At 45.3% G+C, this 20,258-nt stretch overlaps 1 protein-coding gene across 3 annotated transcripts in view; it reads left to right on the top strand.

Moving 5' to 3' along the window:
* The window catches only part of acss2l (acyl-CoA synthetase short chain family member 2 like), a 138,926-nt gene that overhangs the window by 106,534 nt on the left and 12,134 nt on the right, over positions 1 to 20,258 (top strand). For all 3 annotated transcript variants that reach the window (XM_070895999.1, XM_070896017.1, XM_070896007.1), the window contains 2 exons: positions 3,481 to 3,549; positions 9,749 to 9,925. In XM_070895999.1, the coding sequence (XP_070752100.1) occupies positions 3,481 to 3,549; positions 9,749 to 9,925 (246 nt within the window). The remainder of the gene's footprint in view (positions 1 to 3,480; positions 3,550 to 9,748; positions 9,926 to 20,258) is intronic.

Raw genomic sequence — 20,258 nt, 5'->3', positions numbered from 1 at the left:
GTTTATATTCTACTTCCTCAATACAACAAAAATCGCAATGCTGAAGAAATTTAGGTGCCAAATCCTGGGACATAATTTGCTGGGTCAAGAACCAGAGGACACAGATTTAAGGCTTTTGGCAAAAGAACCAAAGGCGATGTAAGAAAAAACATTTTACGCAGCGAATGATTAAGATCTGGAATGCACGGCCTGAAAGGGTGGTGGAGGCAGACTCAATTTTATCTTTCAAAAGAGAGTTGGATAAGTGTCTGAAGGAAATAAAATTGCGGGGCTACGGGGAAAGGACAGGGGAGTCGGACTCGCTGAGAGCTGGCATGGGCTCGATGGGCCGAATGGCCCTCTTCCGTGCTGTAACCATTCTCTGATTCTCCTGTATGGATCAGAGGTATGGATGATGTACAGAAGACACCTCAAGTCGCTGCAGGTATATCACCAACGAATTCTCCGCAAGATCCTGCAAATCCCCTGGAAGGACAGGTGCACTAACCTCAGTGTCCTCACCCAGGTTAACATCCCCAGCATTAAAGCATTGACCACACTCGATCAACTTCGCTGGGCAGGCCACATAGCTCGCATGCCAGACACGAGACTCCCTAAGCAGTTGCTCTATGCGGAGCTCCTTCACGGCAAATGAGCCAAAGGTGGGCAGCGGAAACATTACAAGGACACCCTCAAAGCCTCCCTGGTAAAGTGCGACATCACCGCTGACACCTGGGAGACCCTGGCTGAAGACCGCCCGAGGTGGAGAAAGTGCATCCGGGAGGGCGTTGAGCTCTTCGAATCTCAACGCCATGAGCGTGAAGAGGTCAGGCGTAGGCAGCGGAAGGAACGTGCGGCAAACCAGCCCACCACCCCCTCCCTCGACGAATGTCTGTCCCACCTGTAACAGGGTCTGTGGCTCTCGTATTGGACTGTTTAGCCACCAAAGGACTCACTTTAGGAGTGGAAGCAAGTCTTCCTCGATTCCGAGGGGCTGCCTATAATGATGATGATGAACCATGCACCAATACATGGCATCACAGATTGGAATGACGTATGTTTGGACTGATTCTGATTTGAATGACCTATTTACCATGAGGGGATTTTAAAAAATTAAAATTTTTAATTTTTATCTTTCCCCCGTAATGGTTTATTGGTGCAAGCAAATTTTTAAATAATTTTATTCAAATATTTTCTAATGGTAGATGGAGATTCAGAATCTAGTCTTGGGGCTTCACTCAGTTCCCTATTCACAATTACAGGGCGTTAAAAAAAAACTCTTCAAATTTTAATGCGAGGGGAAGATAAGCAGAGGGAGAGATATTGGCCTGGAAACTCGATCGTGCCCGAAAATGGGGGGGGACGTGGGAGGGGAGACATGTTGCATGGGCCTGTTCATGTGGCCACAGGGACCACGTGCAATTGGTGCTGCCAGCTCATTACAGTGAGTCAGGTGTGCAGCAAGCACTACCCGTGCTGCTTATTGACTGTGAACCTGTTTGTCAGGGTAGGAAATCGGGCTTAACTCATGCCACTTAAAGGCAGCCAGCACCCCTTAAAGTGGAGCTGTACTCTGGCTGCAGAGAGCAGGGAAACCTTCTCAAAGGGATAAAGTGATTGGAAGAGGTACGAAATAGGTACCCAGGTTCTCGGAAGCAGCTTCAGAATTCATTTTGAACCATTCAATACAAGTCAAAGGACGTTATTCCATTCTTAAACAGGTCCTTGGTTAGACCACATCTAGAGTATGGCGCCTAGTTGTGAATCTCTGGTATGGTGGGTGATATAGTAGCCTTGGAAAAGGTTCAGAGCAGAGCTACAAGAATGATTCCTCGTTTAAAGAATCTTAGATATGCTTAAAGAGCTGGGTCTATTTACTTTACAGCAGCATAGAAACCTGATAGAGGCATATAAAATAACGAAAGGGCTGGATTGCGTACCTATTGATAGATTACTTCAGTTTGACAGATTGGGGAAGAGCAGGGGACGTGAATTTAATCGATGTAAGAGTAGGAATAAGCTAGATGTTAGGCGGTATTTCTTTTCCCAGAGAGTAGCGAGCCTCTGGTGTGCATTGCCAGCTTCTGCTTGACTCGCTGTATGCCTTCAAAAGGGAGCTGGACCGGTTGCTGGCTGGGGCAGAGATCACATCATATAGAAGGTAAGTGGTTTAACAGTTAACGTATACATGGTCAATGTGATCTCCGAGACTGGATTCGATCGCCTGAGGGGGTCGGAGTGGAATTTTCCAGTTTTTGCCCTGGGTTTTTGTCTGGGATTTTTTTGCCTCTCCCAGCAGATGATATGGCTGCTGGGGAGGGTAGGAAGTGCCTAGTCCTGGTGCTCTAGGAATCATGTGTAGCAGGTTTGCTGGTCCAGCTGTTCTACAGTGCACCTAGCATGTATGTAAAGGTGTAAATGCCCGTCATTTTTGTACGTTCGTTAAAAAAACTAAATCTGGAATAAAGCGATGGTGTCTGTAAAGGTGACCGTGAAGCTGACAGATTGTTGTAAAAAGCCAACTGGTTCACTAACGTCCTTTACGGAAGGAAGCTTGCTGTCCTTACCCGGTTTGGCCTACATCCGGCTGCAGGCCCACAACAATGTGGTTGACTCTGAGCTGCCCTCTGCGTGCCCGAGCAATCCTCTCAGTTGTATCAAACCACAGCAAAGAATAAACACCGCGTAGACTGCGGCAATTCAAGGGTAACTCAGAATGGGCGAGAAGTGTTGACCTAGCCAGTGACACCCACATCCCGAGAGTGAATATTTTAGAAAGTGCACAGTTCACCTTTACACACCACACTTCAAAAAAAAATAATTGTGTCACTGATAACTCCAGCATTTATTACCCGTCCCAAATGCCCTTGTAGTTAAAGAGTCAACCACATTGCTGTGGGTCTGGAGTCACATATAGGCCAGAACAGGTACGGATGGCAGATTTCCTCCCTAAAGAGCATTCGTGAACCACAAGGGTTTTTACAACAATGCAGTATATTCAGGGTCATCATTACTGATACTAGCTTTTTATTCCAGATTTATTTAATTAACTGCATTTAAATTCCCCAGCTGTCATGATTTGAACTCGCGTCTCTGGATCATTAGTCCAGGCCTCTGGATTATTAGTACCAGTAACATTACCACTATGCTATCGTTCCCAACTGTTCACCTTTATACATCGCAGTGTGCACTGTTCACCTTTACACACCTACAATTGTGTGACGGTGTGGTGGGGATGGTGAGGGTCGAGGGGGTCAGGCAGAGTTCATGGCTGTCCTTGCTGCCAATGATTCAGATTCAGCTTCAATTGGAGTAATGATCTGAACAGAAGCAACAGCATCGCGAGTGATTCAATTGTGAATGTGACTTAACGTGACATTTAAACCTGTTTTTTGTACTTGTTCTTTTACAATTTATCAGCATAGACGGATAAATAATAAAGCACCTTCTTTTACAGCTGACTGATTGCCAGTGTTTCTCACAGAGACATTTGTTGTGCAGGTTGCAGGAGAGATGGCGATGGCTATTACTGGATCACTGGAAGAATAGATGATATGCTGAATGTCTCAGGTAGAGATTTTTAACTGCCTTTCACAAATGGGCTATCAGTTTGTCCAGGCCTGGTTGTAATTAAAGCAAAGAAGCCAAATGTCATTTCTGAGCAGCAGAAGAAGTGTCCATATGTGAGAGAGAGTCTGAGGTTGCCGTGTATTTCTGTGTAAGGGTGTCGCCCAAATTAAAAAAAGACTTGCATTTATATAGCACCTTTCACAGCCCCAGGTTGTCTCAAAAAGCTTTACAGCCAATGAAACATAGAAACATAAAAAATAGGTGCAGGAGTAGGCCATTCGGCCCTTCTAGCCTGCACCGCCATTCAATGAGTTCATGACTGAACATGCAACTTCAGTACCCCATTCCTGCTTTCTCACCATACCCCTTGATTCCCCGAGTAGTAAGGACTTCATCTAACTCCTTTTTGAATATATTTAGTGAATTGGCCTCAACAACTTTCTGTGGTAGAGAATTTCACAGGTTCACCACTCTCTGGGTGAAGAAATTCCTCCTCATCTCGGTCCTAAATGGCTTCCCCCTTATCCTTAGACTGTGTCCCCTGGTTCTGGACTTCCCCAACATTGGGAACATTCTTCCTGCATCTAACCTGTCTAACCCCGTCAGAATTTTAAACGTTTCTATGAGGTCCCCTCTCATAGAACTCCAGTGAATACAAGCCCAGTTGATCCAGTCTTTCTTGATAGGTCAGTCCCGCCATCCCGGGAATCAGTCTGGTGAACCTTCGCTGCACTCCCTCAATAGCAAGAATGTCCTTCCTCAGGTTAGGAGACCAAAACTGTACACAATACTCCAGGTGTGGCCTCACAAAGGCCCTGTACAATTGTAGCAACACCTCCCTGCCCCTGTACTCAAATCCCCTCGCTATGAAGGCCAACATGCCATTTGCTTTCTTAACCGCCTGCTGTACCTGCATGCCAACCTTCAATGACTGATGTACCATGATACCCAGGTCTCTTTGCACCTCCCCTTTTCCTAATCTGTCACCATTCAGATAATAGTCTGTCTCTCTGTTTTTACCACCAAAGTGGATAACCTCACATTTATCCACATTATACTTCATCTGCCATGCATTTGCCCACTCACCTAACCTATCCAAGTCTCTCTGCAGCCTCATTGCATCCGCCTCGCAGCTCACACTGCCACCCAACTTAGTGTCATCCGCAAATTTGGAGATACTACATTTAATCCCCTCGTCTAAATCATTAATGTACAGTGTAAACAGCTGGGGCCCCAAAACAGAACCTTGCGGTACCCCACTAGTCACTGCCTGCCATTCTGAAAAGTCCCCATTTACTCCTACTCTTTGCTTCCTGTCTGACAACCAGTTCTCAATCCATGTCAGCACATTACCCCCAATCCCATGTGCTTTAACTTTTCACATTAATCTCTTGTGTGGGACCTTGTCGAAAGCCTTCTGAAAGTCCAAATATACCACATCAACTGGTTCTCCCTTGTCCACTCTACTGGAAACATCCTCAAAAAATTCCAGAAGATTTGTCAAGCATGATTTCCCTTTCACAAATCCATGCTGACTTGGACCTATCATATTACCTCTTTCCAAATGCACTGCTATGACATCCTTAATAATTGATTCCATCATTTTACCCACTACCGATGTCAGGCTGACCGGTCTATAATTCCGTTTTCTCTCTCCCTCCTTTTTTAAAAAGTGGGGTTACATTGGCTACCCTCCACTCCATAGGAACTGATCCAGAGTCAATGGAATGTTGGAAAATGACTGTCAATGCATCCACTATTTCCAAGGCCACCTCCTTAAGTACTCTGGGATGCAGTCCATCAGGCCCTGGGGATTTATCGGCCTTCAATCCCATCAATTTCCCCAACACAATTTCCCGACTAATAAGGATTTCCTTCAGTTCCTCCTCCTTACTAGACCCTCTGACCCCTTTTATATCCGGAAGGTTGTTTGTGTCCTCCTCAGTGAATACCGAACCAAAGTACTTGTTCAATTGGTCCGCCATTTCTTTGTTCCCCGTTATGACTTCCCCTGATTCTGACTGCAGGGGACCTACGTTTGTCTTTACTAACCTTTTTCTCTTTACATATTTATAGAAACTTTTGCAATCCGTCTTAATGTTCTCGTACTCCATTTTCCCTGCCCTAATCAAACCCTTTGTCCTTCTCTGCTGAGTTCTAAATTTCTCCCAGTCCCTGGGTTCGCTGCTATTTCTGGCCAATTTGTATGCCACTTCCTTGGTTTTAATGCTATCCCTGATTTCCCTTGATAGCCACGGTTGAGCCACCTTCCCTTTTTTATTTTTACGCCAGACAGGAATGTACAATTCTTGTAGTTCATCCATGCGGTCTCTAAATGTCTGCCATTGCCCATCCACAGTCAACCCCTTCAGTATCATTCGCCAATCTATCCTAGCCAATTCACGCTTCATACCTTCAAAGTTACCCTTCTTTAAGTTCTGGACCATGGTCTCTGAATTAACTGTTTCATTCTCCATCCTAATGCAGAATTCCACCATATTATGGTCACTCTTCCCCAAGGGGCCTCGCACAACGAGATTACTAATTAATCCTCTCTCATTACACAACACCCAGTCTAAGATGGCCTCCCCCTAGTTGGTTCCTTGACATATTGGTCTAAAAAACCATCCCTTATGCACTCCAGGAAATCCTCCTCCACCGTATTGCTTCCAGTTTGGTTAACCCAATCTATGTGCATATTAAAGTCACCCATTATAACTGCTACACCTTTATTGCACGCACCCCTAATTTCATGGTTGATGTCCTTCCCAACATCACTACTACTGTTTGGAGGTCTGTACACAACTCCCACTAACGTTTTTTGCCCTTTGGTATTCTGCAGCTCTACCCATATAGATTCCACATCATCCAAGCTAATGCATTCCGAACTATTGCCTTAATTTGCTCCTTAACCAGCAATGCTACCCGACCTCCTTTTTCTTTTATTCTATCTTTCTATCTTTCCTGAATGTTGAATACCCCTGGATGAAGTACTTTTTGAAGGGAAGTCACTGTTGTAATGTTAGAAACGCGGCAGCCGATTTGCGCACAGCAAGCTCCCACAAACCGTAACGTGATAATGACCAGATAATCTGTTTCAGTGATATTGATAGAGGGATGAATATTGGCCAGGACACCGGGGATAACTCCCCTGTTCTTCTTCGCAATAGCGCCACGGGATCTTTTATGTCCACCTGAGAGGGAAGACGGGGCCTCGGTTTAATGTCTCATCTCATCACCTCCGACAGTGCAGCACTCCCTCAGAACTGCACTGGAGTGTCAGCCTGGAATATGTACTCAAGTCTCTGCAGTGGGACTCAAACCCACAACTTTTTGACTCAGAGATGAGTGTGCTACCATTGAGCCACACCTGGCATCTGCAGGGCAAAGGTTCTGCTTATATGCTGCTTCCAAGAATTATTTCATACATTATAGAAAAGCAGCAGATCTGCACTGCGCATTATCCGAGATAGTGCACTGAGGTTCATTACTCGTTGCATGTGGATTGCTTGAAGTGATCATCCAGGAAAAGCAGCCCACTTGATTGGGACCCCATTTACCACCTTCAACATTCACTCCCTTCAACGTGGCTGCAGTGTACACCATCTACAAGATGCACTGCAGCAATTCACCAAGGCTTCTTCGGCAGCACCTCCCAAACCCACGACCTCTACCACCTAGAAGGACAAGGGCAGCAGGTGCTTGGGAACACCGCCACCTCCATGTTCCCCTCCAAGTCACACACCATTCTGACTTGGAAACATAGCTCCGTTTCTTCATCGTCGCTGGGTCAAAATCCTGGAACTCCCTCCCTCACAGCACTGTGGGAGTTCCTTCACAACACGGACTGCAGCGCTTCAAGAAGGCGGCTCACCACCACCTTCTCAAGGACAATTAGGGATGGGTAATAAATGCTGGCCTTGGCAGCGACACCCACATTCCGGAACAATATAAAAAAAAAATGTGTCCTTGTGCCCTGTCCCTTAAAGAGGCCTCTTCCCAGCACTCCCCAATGGGTTGCCAGGAATATTTCTAGGATTTAGGTGCTTGGATTAAAGATAACTGACAATTCTTGGCTGCAGTTTGGGACACCAGAAGAACCACATGAAAGTGCATTTAAAAAATATATATATTTATTCATGTGGGTGTCACTGGCAAGGCCAGCATTTATTGCCCATCCCTAATTGCCCTTGAGAAGGTGGTGGTGAGCTGCCTTCTTGAATTGTTGCCGTCCTTGTGGTGAAAGTACTCCCACAGTGACTTTGTCGTAGTGGCTTGGTACAACTGTCTGGCTTGCTGGGCCATTTCAGGGGGCAGTTAAGAGTCAACCACATTGCTGTGGGTCTGGAGTCACATATAGGCCAGACCGGGTAAGGACGGCAGATTTCCTTCCCTAAAGGACATTTTATTGTTATGGCAGTTCCTTCCCCTCCTCTTTGCCTCATGCATATGGATTAAGCACATGTGGAACATATGCCAGTCATAGTTAGTGATGTATGGCCCTCACCAAGGCTCATACAATACTAATAGTATGAACATCTCTCCCTTGAAACCAATGAAAGATGAACCCCATCACGAACTCCACAATACACCCATGCAGAGGGAGCGATAGGCTGATACAGGGGGAGATGTGATTACACCATGGCTGCAATAACCAAAACAATAGTGACACAGACAAGGGTAAATTCTGTGCACCCCTGGCTGACTAACTTCCAGTTCTCCCATCACCTGGCTGCAAGTGTCCTAGGCTCAACTACCTGCTGCTGCTTCATTAATGATTTTACCTCCATCACAAAGTCAAAAGTGTATGATTGCCCTAAGTTCAGCTCCATTCTCATTTGCTCAGATAATGAAGCAGTCGTGTCCACATGCAGCAAGATCTGGACCTGGACAACATCCAGGCTTGGGCTGATAAGTGGCAAGTAACATTTGCGCCATGCAATTGCCAGGCGATGCTGATCTCCAACGAGTGCGAACCTAACCACCTTGACATTCAATGGCATTGCCATTACCAAATCGCCCACCATCAACATCACCATTTACCAGAAACTGAACTGGATCAGCCACATAAATACCGTGGCTACTAGGTCAGAGGCTGGGTATTCTGTGGCAAGTGACTCACCTCCTGATTCCCCAAAGCCTTTCCACCATCTACAAGGCACAAGCCAGGTGTGTGATGGAGTACTCTCCAGTGGCCTGGATGGGTGCAGCTCCAACAACACCCAAAGAAGCTCAATACCATCCAGAGCAAAGCAGTTTGCATGATCGACACTCCATCCACCAACTTAAAAACCCACTCACTCCACCACGGCACCATGGCTGCACTGTATACTATCAACAGGATGCAATGCAGCAAGTTGTCAAAGCTTCTTCGGTAGCACCCCCCAAACCCCCGACTTTCTGATCCTAGAATGAGAAGGGCAGCAGGTGCATGGGAGCATCATAACTTCCACGTTCCCCTCCAAGTCACACACCACCCTGACTTGGAAATCTATCGCCATCCCTTCATCGTCACTGGATCAAAATCCTGGAACTCCCTCCCTAACAGCACTGTGGGAGCATCTTCACCCAATGGTCTGCAGCGGTTCAAGAAGAAGGCTCACCTCCATCTTCTCCAGGACAACTAGGGATGGGCAATAAATGCTGGCCATGCCAGCAGTGCCCACAGCCCGAAGAATGGTCAAATAAAAATAATATTGAAGCATGTATGAGAAATTACTCACTGGGGTGATTTTAACAGCCAGGGTTTTTCAGGGGAGACCCACAGGCTTTGGTTAGCTTCCCGCTTGTCCGCCCACATCAGAATGGACCCATGGCAATTTTATCCGCTGGGCCTCATTAATACGCTACAGTTTATGGATATTTGGCAGGCCTCTGGCTTCCTGCCGGCTCGCAGGTAAGTGTGAGGACTGGAGGGTGTAGGGAAGTGGGGGGAGCAGGTGTTTGGGGAAAGGGAGACCTAAAACTTCCTTGAGAGGTCTCCTACTCTTCCTGGCCCCACAAAGGAAAGTGAAGAAACTTACTTTGAATGACCTCTTCTGCTTCAGATCCTCTTCCGACGGGAGTTTACCTGGTGGGAAGGCTTTCCCTGCTCCTGGTCACAGTTAAAATAGCGGTCGGGGTCCGGTGCTGCGATGAATCACTTGTCCCACTGATCACATCGATGTGTGCTTTGACATCTTGGCTTTTAAACCAACAGGTCATCTGCTGAGCAGCGCTGAGGTGGAATCAGCCCTGGCGGAGCACAATGCCGTAGCGGAAGTTGCCGTGGTGAGCCATCCACACCCTGTGAAGGGCGAATGCATCTACTGTTTTGTCACTTTGAAGGAGGGAAGAGAATTGACTCAGTCCATTACAGATGAACTGAAAAAGAAAGGTATCTTTGCCTCTTCCCACTCCTGCATTGTTACCTCTGGTCTCCCCCAAGGATCTGTTCTTGGTCTCCTCTTATTTCTCATCTATATGCTGCCCCTTGGCGATATCATCTGAAAACACGGAGCCAGTTTCCACACATATGCTGACGACACCCAGCTCTACCTCTCCACCACTTCTGTCGACCCCTGCTTGGTATATAAATTGTCAGGCTGTTTGTCCGACATCCAGTACTGGATGAGCAGAAATTTTCTCCAATTAAATATTGGGAAGACCGAAGCCATTATCTTTGGTCCCCGCCACAAACTGCGTTCCCTAACCACTGACTCCATCCCTCTCCCTAGCATCAATCTGAGGGTGAACAAGACTGTTCACAACCTAGGTGTCATTTTTGACCCTAAAATGAGTTTCCAACCACACATCCGCGGCATAATTAAACCGCCTTTTTCCACCCCGTAACATTGCCCGCCTCTGCCCCTGCCTCAGCTCTTCTGCTGCTGAAACCCTCATTCATGCCTTTGTTACCTCTAGACTTAATGACTCCAACTCACTCCTGGCCGGCCTCCCACATTCCACACTATGTAAACTTGAAGTCATCCAAAACTCAGCAGCCCGTGTAGTAACCCGTACCAAGTCAAGATCACCCATCACCCCTGTGCTTTCTGACCTACATTGGCTCCCAGTTAAACAACGCCTTAATTTCAAAATTTTCATCCTTGTTTACAAATCACTCCATGGACTTGCCCTTCCCTATCTCTGTAATCTTTTTCAGCCTCACAATCCCACAAGATGTCTGCGCTCCTCAAATTCTGGCCTCTTGAACATCTCTCATTATAACTGCTCAATCATCGGTGGCCGTGCCTTCAGCTGCCTGGGCCCCAAGCTCTGGAACTCCACCTCTCCACCTCTCCACCTCTCTTTCCTCCTTTCAAGGCGCTCGTTAAAACCTACCTCTTAAAACAAGCTTTTGATCATCTGCCTTAATTTCTTCTGTGGCTCGGTGTTAAATTTATCTGTTTGTCTGTAACACTGTTGTGAAGCGCCTTGGGATATTTTACTACGTTAAAGGCTCTATATAAATAAAAGTTATTATTATTACAGATGGATGGGTCTTAGATTGCACTGGGAAGGCTCCGAATGGGGGAACCCAGTAGCAGAAACATTCCAACATGGATCTGCACCCATGTTGTTAATTAATTTACTCTCATGCAGGACCTATACACCCATTGTGTGTTCCCAGAATTTCTGTTTTCATCCTAGATCTACATGTGTAGACTTTCTCTGTGGTTTTCCTAATGTTCCTATTTTTTTGCCCATTCCCCTGGTAATCTCCTGGGAGAGACGAAAAACCAGCTAAAAACCCAGGCCAATTAGTGGGGGGGGGGGGGGGGTGAAATCTGCAAAATTCCTCTCCGATCCCCTTAGGCAATCAAAACTAGTTCAAGAGATCACCTACATATAATTTATATTACAGGAAACCTATATCTTGTACAATGTGGTCACCACTTCAGCCAGAATCAGGTCTAGCTCTTTCCTAAAGGAACACAGTGGCTAACTAAAGAAATAAAGGATGGTATCCAATTAAAAACAAGGGCACACAAAGTGGCCAAAACTAGTGGGAGGACAGAAGATTGGGAAGCTTTTAAAAGCCAGCAAATAATGACTAAAAAAATGATTAAGAAAGGGAAGATAGACTATGAAAGTAAACTAGCACGAAATATAAAAACAGCTAGCAAGAGTTTCTATAGGTATATAAAAAGGAAAAGAGTGGCTAAAGTAAATGTTAGTCCCTTAGAGGATGAGACTGGGGAATTAGTAATGGGGAACATGGAGATGGCAGAAACTCTGAACAAATATTTTGTATCAGTCTTTACGGTAGAGGACACTAACAATATCCCAACAGTGGATAGTCAAGGGACAATAGGGGGTGAGGAACTTAACACAATTATAATCACGAAGGAGGTGGTACTCAGTGAGATAATGGGACAAAAGGTGGGCAAATCCCTTGGACCTGATGGCTTGCATCCTAGGGTCTTAGAAGTAGCGGCTGGGATAGTGGATACATTGGTTGTAATTTACCAAAATTCCCTGGATTCTGGGAGGTCCCAGCAGATTAGAAAACTGCAAAGGTAACACCCCTATTTAAAAAAAGGAGGCAGAAACTAGCAAGAAACTATAGACCAGTTAGCCTAACATCTGTGGTTGGGAAAATGTTGGAATCCATTAGCAGAAGCATTAGCAGGACAGTCGGAAAAACATAATTCAGTCAGGCAGAGTCAGCATGGATTTATGAAAGGGAAGTAATGTTTGATAAATTTGCTGGAATTCTTTGAGGATGTAACGAACAGAGTGGAGAAAGGAGAACCTGTGGATGTGGAGTATTTGGACTTCGAGAAGGCATTTGACAAGGTGCCACATTAAAGGTTACTGCACAAGATAAAAGTTCACAGAGTTGGGGGTAATATATTAGCATGGATAGAGGATTGGCGAACTAACAGAAGACAGAGAGTTGGGATAAATGGTTCATTCTCGGTTTGGTAATTAGTAACTAGTAGGGTGCTGCAGGGATCAGTGATGGGACCCCAACTATTTACAATCTATATTAATGACTTGGAAGAAGGGACCGAGTGTAATGTAGCCAAGTTTGTTGATGATACAAAGATGGTAGGAAAAGCAATGTGTGAGGAGGATACAAAAAATCTGCAAAAGGACATAGTCAGGCTAAGTGAATGGGCAAAAATTTGACAGATGGAGTATAATGTTGGAAAGTGTGAGGTTATGAACTTTGGCAGAAAAAAATCAAAGAGCAAGTTATTATTTAAATGGAGAAAAATTGCAAAGTGCTGCAATACAGCGGGACCTGGGGGTACTTGTGCATGAAACCCAAAAGGTTAGTAGGCAGGTACAGCAAGTGATCAGGAAGGCCAATGGTATCTTGGCCTTTATTGCAAAGGGGATGGAGTATAAAAGCAGGGAAGTCTTACTACGTTATACAAAGTATTGTTGAGGCCACACCTGGAATACTGCGTACAGTTTTGTTTTCCATATTTAAGAAAGGATATACTTGTTTTGGAGGCAGTTCAGAGAAGGTTCATCAGGTTGATTCTGGAGATGAGAGGGTTGATTTATAAGAGCATAAGAACATAAGAAATATGATCAGGAGTAGGCCATATGGCCCCTCGAGCCTGCTCCGCCATTCAATAAGATCATGGTTGATCTGATCATGGACTCAGCTCCACTTCCCTGTCCGCTCCCCATAACCCCTTATCGTTTAAGAAACTGTATTTCTGTCTGAAATTTATTCAATGTTCCAGCTTCCACAGCTCTCAGAGGCAGCGAATTCCACAGATTCACAACCCTCTGAGAGAAAAAATTTCTCCTCATCTCTGTTTTAACTGGGCGGGCCCTTATTCTAACATTGTGCCCTCTAGTTCTAGTCTCCCCTATTAGTGGAAACATCCTCTCTGCATCCACCTTGTCAAGCTCCCTCATAATCTTATATGTTTCGATAAGATCACCTTTCATTCTTCTGAATTCCAATGAGTAGAGGCCCAACCTACTCAACCTTTCCTCATAAGTCAACTCCCTCATCCCCGAAATCAGCCTAGTGAACCTTCTCTGAACTACCTCCAAAACAAGCATATCCTTTCGTAAATATGGAAACCAAAACTGCACGCAGTATTCCAGGTGTGGCCTCACCAATACCTTATATAGCTGTAGTAAGACATCCCTGCTTTTATACTCCATCCCCTTTGCAATAAAGACCAAGATACCATTGGCCTTCCTGATCTTTTGCTGTATCTGCATAATATCCTTTTGTGTTTCATGCACAAATACCCCCATGTCCCGCTGTACTGCGGCACTTTGTGATCTTTCTCCATTTAAATAATAACTTGCTCTTTGATTTTTTTCAGCCAAAGTGCATGACCTCACACTTTCCAACATTATACTCCATCTGCCAAATTTTTGCCCACTCACTTAGCCCATCTATGTCCTTTTGCAGATTTTTTGTGTCCTCCTCACACATTGCTTTTCCTCCCATCTTTGTATCATCAGCAAACATGGCTATGTTACACTTAGTCCTTTCTTCCAAGTTGTTAATGTAGATTGTAAATAGTTGGGGTCCCAGCACTGATTCCTGTGGCACCCCACTAGTTACTGGTTGCCAACCAGAGAATGAATCATTTATCCTGACTCTCTGTTCTCTGTTAGTTAGCCAATCCTCTATCCATGCTAATATATTACCCCCAACCCCGTGAAATGTTATCTGGTGCAGTAACCTTTTACATGGCACCTTATCAAATGCCTTCTGGAAGTCGAAATACAACATATCCACTGGCTTCCCTTTATCCACCCTGTTCGTTACATACTCAAAGAACTCCAGCAAATTTATCAAACATGACTTCCCCTTCATAAATCCATGCTGACTCTGCCTGACCGAATTTTGCTTTTCCAAATGTCCTGCTACTGCTTCTTTAGGAATGGACTCCAACATTTTCTCAACCACAGATGTTAGGCTAACTGGTATGAGGAAAGATTGAGGAGGTTGGGCCTCTACTCATTGGAATTAGAAGAACGAGAGGCGATCTTATCTTTTTGGATCTGCCCACATGCGGAACACAAGAGTTTTACGCATGAGAGTTTTAAGCTAAACATTATTTACAAAACACAGGCCCCTTCTTCTAACACATCAAGATCTGCTTAAAGTAGTTGAGCATCGTGTACAGTTGAACATGCTTACATATCTTGGCAAACTTGTGGATCATTTCTTCCAACACCAACCTCTTAATTATTAATAAAAATAGTAAATAGTAGAGGTCCTCACACCAGTCCCTGGGGGACACCATTGATAACTGGTCTCCAAGCAGATCCAAATTTGTTGACCACAATTTTCTGCCTATGGGGATTCAGCCAATTCTCAATCCCCTGCAGCAGCTTAGCATTACTTCACACGATTCTATCTTATAGAGAAGCCTCTTGTGAGATACCTTATCACAATCATCCTGAAAGGCCAGGTGGACAATGTCAACCGGTTTACCCTCATCCACTAACCTGGTGACTTCTTAAAAAAATTCAATCAATTTTATATCGACCTTTTTTGGAAGCTGCATTGAATGTCCCTGTTTTCTATGTAAGTGGTCATACAGGGCATCCCTAATGATTCCTTCAAGTATCTTACCTGTTATTGAAGTTAAGCTACTAACATAGAAACATAGAAACATAGAAAATAGGTGCAGGAGTAGGCCATTCGGCCCTTCGAGCCTGCACCACCATTCAATGAGTTCATGCTGAACATGAAACTTCAGTACTCCATTCCTGCTTTCTCGCCATACCCCTTGATCCCCCTAGTAGTAAGGACTTCATCTAACTCCTTTTTGAATATATTTAGTGAATTGGCCTCAACAACTTTCTGTGGTAGAGAATTCCACAGGTTCACCACTCTCTGGGTGAAGAAGTCTCTCCTCATCTCGGTCCTAATCCTTATCCTTAGACTATGTCCCCTGGCCCTGGACTTCCCCAACATCAGGAACATTCTTCCTGCATCTAACCTGGCCAGTCCCATCAGAATTTTGTATGTTTCTATGAGATCCCCTCTCATCCTTCTAAATTCCAGTGAATACAGGCTCAGTTGATCCAGTCTCTCCTCATATGTCAGTCCTGCCATCCCGGGAATCAGTTTGGTGAACCTTCGCTGCACTCCCTCAATAGCAAGAACGTCCTTCCTCAGATTAGGAGACCAAAACTGAACACAATATTCCAGGTGAGGCCTCACTAAGGCCCTATACAACTGCAGTAAGACCTCCCTGCTCCTATACTCAAATCCTCTAGCTATGAAGGCCAACATACCATTTGCCTTCTTCACCGCCTGCTGTACCTGCATGCCAACTTTCAATGACTGATGTACCATGACACCCAGGTCTCGTTACACCTCCCCTTTTCCTAATCTGTCGCAATTCAGATAATATTCTGCCTTCGTGTTTTTCCCCGCAAAGTGGATAACCTCACATTTATCCACATTATGCTGCATCTGCCAAGCGTTTGCTCACTCACCTAACCTGTCCAAGTCACTGCAACCTTTTAGCATCCCCCTCACAGCTCACACTGCCACCCAGCTTAGTGTCATTTGCAAACTTGGAGATATTACACTCAATTCCCTCATCTAAATCATTAATGTATATTGTAAATAGTTGGGATCCCAGCACTGAGCCCTGCAGCACCCTACTAGTCACTGCCTGCCATACTGAAAAGGACCGATTGTTTATCCCGACTCTCTGCTTCCTGTCTGCCAACCAGTTCTCTATCCACATCAGTACATTACCCCCAGTACCATTTAATTTTGCACACCAATCTCTTGTGTGGGACCTTGTCAAAAGCCTTCTGAAAGTCCAAATACACCACATCCACTGGTTCTACCTTGTCCACCCTATCAGTTACATACTCAAAACATTCTAGAAGATTTGTCAAGCAGGATTTCCCTTTCATAAATCCATGCTGACTTGGACCGATCCCATCACTGCTTTCCAAATGTGCTGCTATTTCATCTTTAATAATTGATTTCAACATTTTCTCCACTACTGATGTCAGGCTAACCGATCTATAATTCCTTGTTTTCTCCCTCCCTCCTTTCTTAAAAAGTGGTGTTACATTAGCTACCCTCCAGTCCATAGGAACCGATCCAGAGTCGATAGACTGTTGGAAAATGATCACCAATGCATCCACTATTTCTAGGGTACTTAAGTACTCTGGGATGCAGACTATCAGGCCTCGGGGATTTATCGGCCTTCAAGCCCATCAATTTCCCTAACACAATTTCCTGCCTAATAAGGATTTCCTTCAGTTCCTTCTTCCCACTAGACCCTCGGTCCCCTAATGTTTCTGGAAGGTTATTCATGTCTTCCTTCGTGAATATAGAACCAAAGTATTTGCTTAACTGGTCTGCCATTTCTTTGTTCCCCATTATAAATTCACCTGAATCTGACTGCAAGGGACCTACGTTTGTCTTCACTAATCTTTTTCTCTTCACATATCTATCGAAGCTTTTGCAGTCAGCTTTTATGTTGCCATCAAGCTTCCTCTCATACTCTATTTTCCCCCTCCTAATTAAACCCTTTGTTCTCCTCTGCTGTATTACAAAATGTTTCCAGTTCTCAGGTTTGCTGTTTTATCTGGCCAATTTGTATGCCTCTTCCTTGGATTTAACACTATCCTTAATTTCCCTTGTTGGCCACGGTTGAGCCATCTTCCCCGTTTTATTTTTACTCCAGACAGGGATGTACAATTGTTGAATTTCATCCATGTGATCTATAAATGTTTGCCATTGCCTATCCACCGTCAACCCTTTAAGTATCACTCAGCAGTCTATTCTAGCCAATTCACATCTCATACCATCGAAGTTACCTTTCCTTAAGTTCAGGACCCTAGTCTCTGAATTAACTGTGCCACTCTCCATCTTAATAAAGAATTCTACCATATTATGGCCACTCTTCCCCAAGGGGCCTCTCACAACAAGATTGCTAATTAGCCCTTTCTCGTTACACATCACCCAGTCTAGGATGGCCAGCCCTCTAGTTGGTTCCTTGACATATTGGTCGAGAAAATCATCCCTAATACACTCCAGGAAATCCTCCTCCACTGCATTGCTACCAGTTTGGTTAGCCCAATCAATATGTAGATTAAAGTCGCCCATGATAACTGCTGTACCTTTATTGCACGCATCCCTAATTTCTTGTTTGATGCTGTCCCCAACCTCACTACTACTGTTTGGCGGCCTGTACACAACTCCCACCAGCGTTTTCTGCCCTTTGGTATTCCGTAGCTCCACCCATACCGATTCCACATCATCCAGGCTAATGTTCTTCCTTATTATTGCATTCATTTAGTCTTTAACCAGCAACGCCACCCCGCCTCCTTTTCCTTTCTGTCTGTCCTTCCTAAATGTTGAATACCCCTGTATGTTGAGTTCCCAGCCTTGGTCACCCTGGAGCCACATCTCCATGATGCTTTTAAGGGAACAGTGGAGAACCATTTGAATCAGAGGTAGATATGAAGAGTGAGCTGGGCAGGGGGCCTAGTTTTGGATTGCTCTAAGTATGGGCTCAATTTTCCCCAAAGCCGTTTTTTGGCATATTTGAAGAGTTACACCTGTTTCTTTGGTGCCCAACTACGCCAAAAAAAAATCATCCCACTTTCCCTGTTTGAATTGTTCATTTTGGCACTGCCTAGCTGTCCTTTAGCTTTGGGGATGGAGCCTAAGATCTGCGCCCAAAAGATCGCGTTGCCAGGGTAACGAGGGACACACTGCTGGTTGAGGCTGGAAAGTGAAACATACAACACATTCTGGCCAGCTCACAGCAACCTGCACAAGGACATTGCACATTGCAGCAGCATTCCATCATTAAATTATTGAAGTGTTTATTCCAAAAGTCTATCACCCCCTGCCCTCCCGGTGCTGGGTGCCGCTTCTAACTCTGGTTGAAAGGCCTCCCGGTGCCGGTGCCCCTCCTAACCCTGGCCGAAAGGCTTCCCTCTCCTCCCGGTGCCCCTCCTAACCCTGGCCGAAAGGCTTCCCTCTCCTCCCGGTGCCCCTCCTAACCCTGGCCGAAAGGCTTCCCTCTCCTCCCGGTGCCCCTCCTAACCCTGGCCGAAAGGCTTCCCTCTCCTCCCGGTGCCCCTCCTAACCCTGGCCGAAAGGCTTCCCTCTCCTCCCGGTGCCCCTCCTAACCCTGGCCGAAAGGCTTCCCTCTCCTCCCGGTGCCGGTTGCTGCTCCTAACCCTGGCCGAAAGGCTTCCAGTTGCCGGTGCCGGGTGCCAGGTGCCTTCCCAACCCTGACTGAAAGGCTTCCCTACCCTTCCGGTGCCGGTGCCAGTTGGCGCTGCTAGCCCTGGCCGAATGGCCTCCCCCACCCGGAGCCGGTTGCCGCTCCTAACTCTGGCTGAAAGACCTCCCCCCTCTCTCTCCCCGCTCTCCTCTCTCCTGTCCCCCCCTTCTCTGCTGCTGCTATCCGAGCCGTGGAACTGCATCTGCTGCACTGATTCTCTTACCTACGACGATTTTTTAACTGTCCAGAAGGTTTTTCCAGAGTGGTCACATATGCTGTCCTAAGAAAAATTGGAGTAAATTGGAACTGGCCAAACTTGCTTAAACGGCCAGAATTGGCACGGGTGACAGGTCACGCCCCCAATGAGGTAAAAAAAAATTGGAGGCTAAAAAAAATCCTACCTAAGTGAATTACACTAGTGCAGAAACTTTGGGGAAACTTGGAGATTTTAATTTACTCCAAAAAAAATGGTGCATGCCAAAAAAACAGCGCAGAAAATTGAGTCCGTTAATGAGTTGACACAGACACCAAGGGCCCAATGTGTTGTAAACTTCTTTGGTTTTGTGATTCTTTATAATATCTTCCTGATTGAGATTATCTTTTACATCATTTAACAATCTTGTACTTTTCTTTTAAGCTGGTTACATGTCATTAAACTCATTAAATTCCTATGATTGGAGAATCTCTGTTTTCCTTTACGATTCTGCTAATATGCTTATTAATTTTTCAGTGCTGAGGAGGCTTTGTGCCTGAAAAGTTAACTTGACCTTTATCTCCGCAGATGCAGATTGACATTTTCCGTTCTTGTTCCAGATTGTCAGCATCTGCAGTTTTTTTTGCTTTTTTTTATAAGCTTAGAAACTACTGTTTGCAATAGCAGCATACAAACACAGAACCTATTGATGTGACATTCTCTTGTCTGCCCTTTGAAACAGGTCAATGGCTTTGTAACAATAGTGGACAATGAGTGCATTAAATGCCCATGCGCCCATATAGCACAAAGTTACAACAAGGGTACACAGGTGGGGCCCAGATTTAAACCCATGGGGGAGGGGCTATTTTCAACAGTTTACGTAGAAAAATGGAAGCGCAAGGCATACAAAAACCTAACGCCGAAAACCAATTTTGAGAGCAGGCTTCGAAATGGGCGGTTGGCACTCTTGTCTGTAACATTCAGCACATTCTGGAGGGGAGGGGGTTGAGGGTTTTAATCTTTACTTGCACTCCCTGACCGTACTATTTTTTTTCTTGGCTAAAACCCACCTGTTCTCAGAAGTTTGCTGGATATTGAATCACGGAACATAAGAACATAAGAAATAGGAACAGGAGTAGGCCATACGGCCCCTCGAGCCTGCTCTGCCATTCAATGGGATTATGGCTGATCATCGACCTCAATTCCACTTACCCGCCCTATCCCCACATCCCTTGATTCCCCAGACTCCAAAAATCGATCTCAGCCGTGACTATATTCAGAGACTCAGCATCCACAGCCTCTGGGGCAGAGAATTCCAAAGATTC

This window comes from Pristiophorus japonicus, chromosome 1 (assembly GCF_044704955.1).
Source record: "Pristiophorus japonicus isolate sPriJap1 chromosome 1, sPriJap1.hap1, whole genome shotgun sequence".
In the NCBI taxonomy this organism is placed as follows: domain Eukaryota; kingdom Metazoa; phylum Chordata; class Chondrichthyes; family Pristiophoridae; genus Pristiophorus; species Pristiophorus japonicus.
Note: the sequence above shows the minus strand (reverse complement) of the source record. Positions and strands in the feature narration are given on the sequence as shown.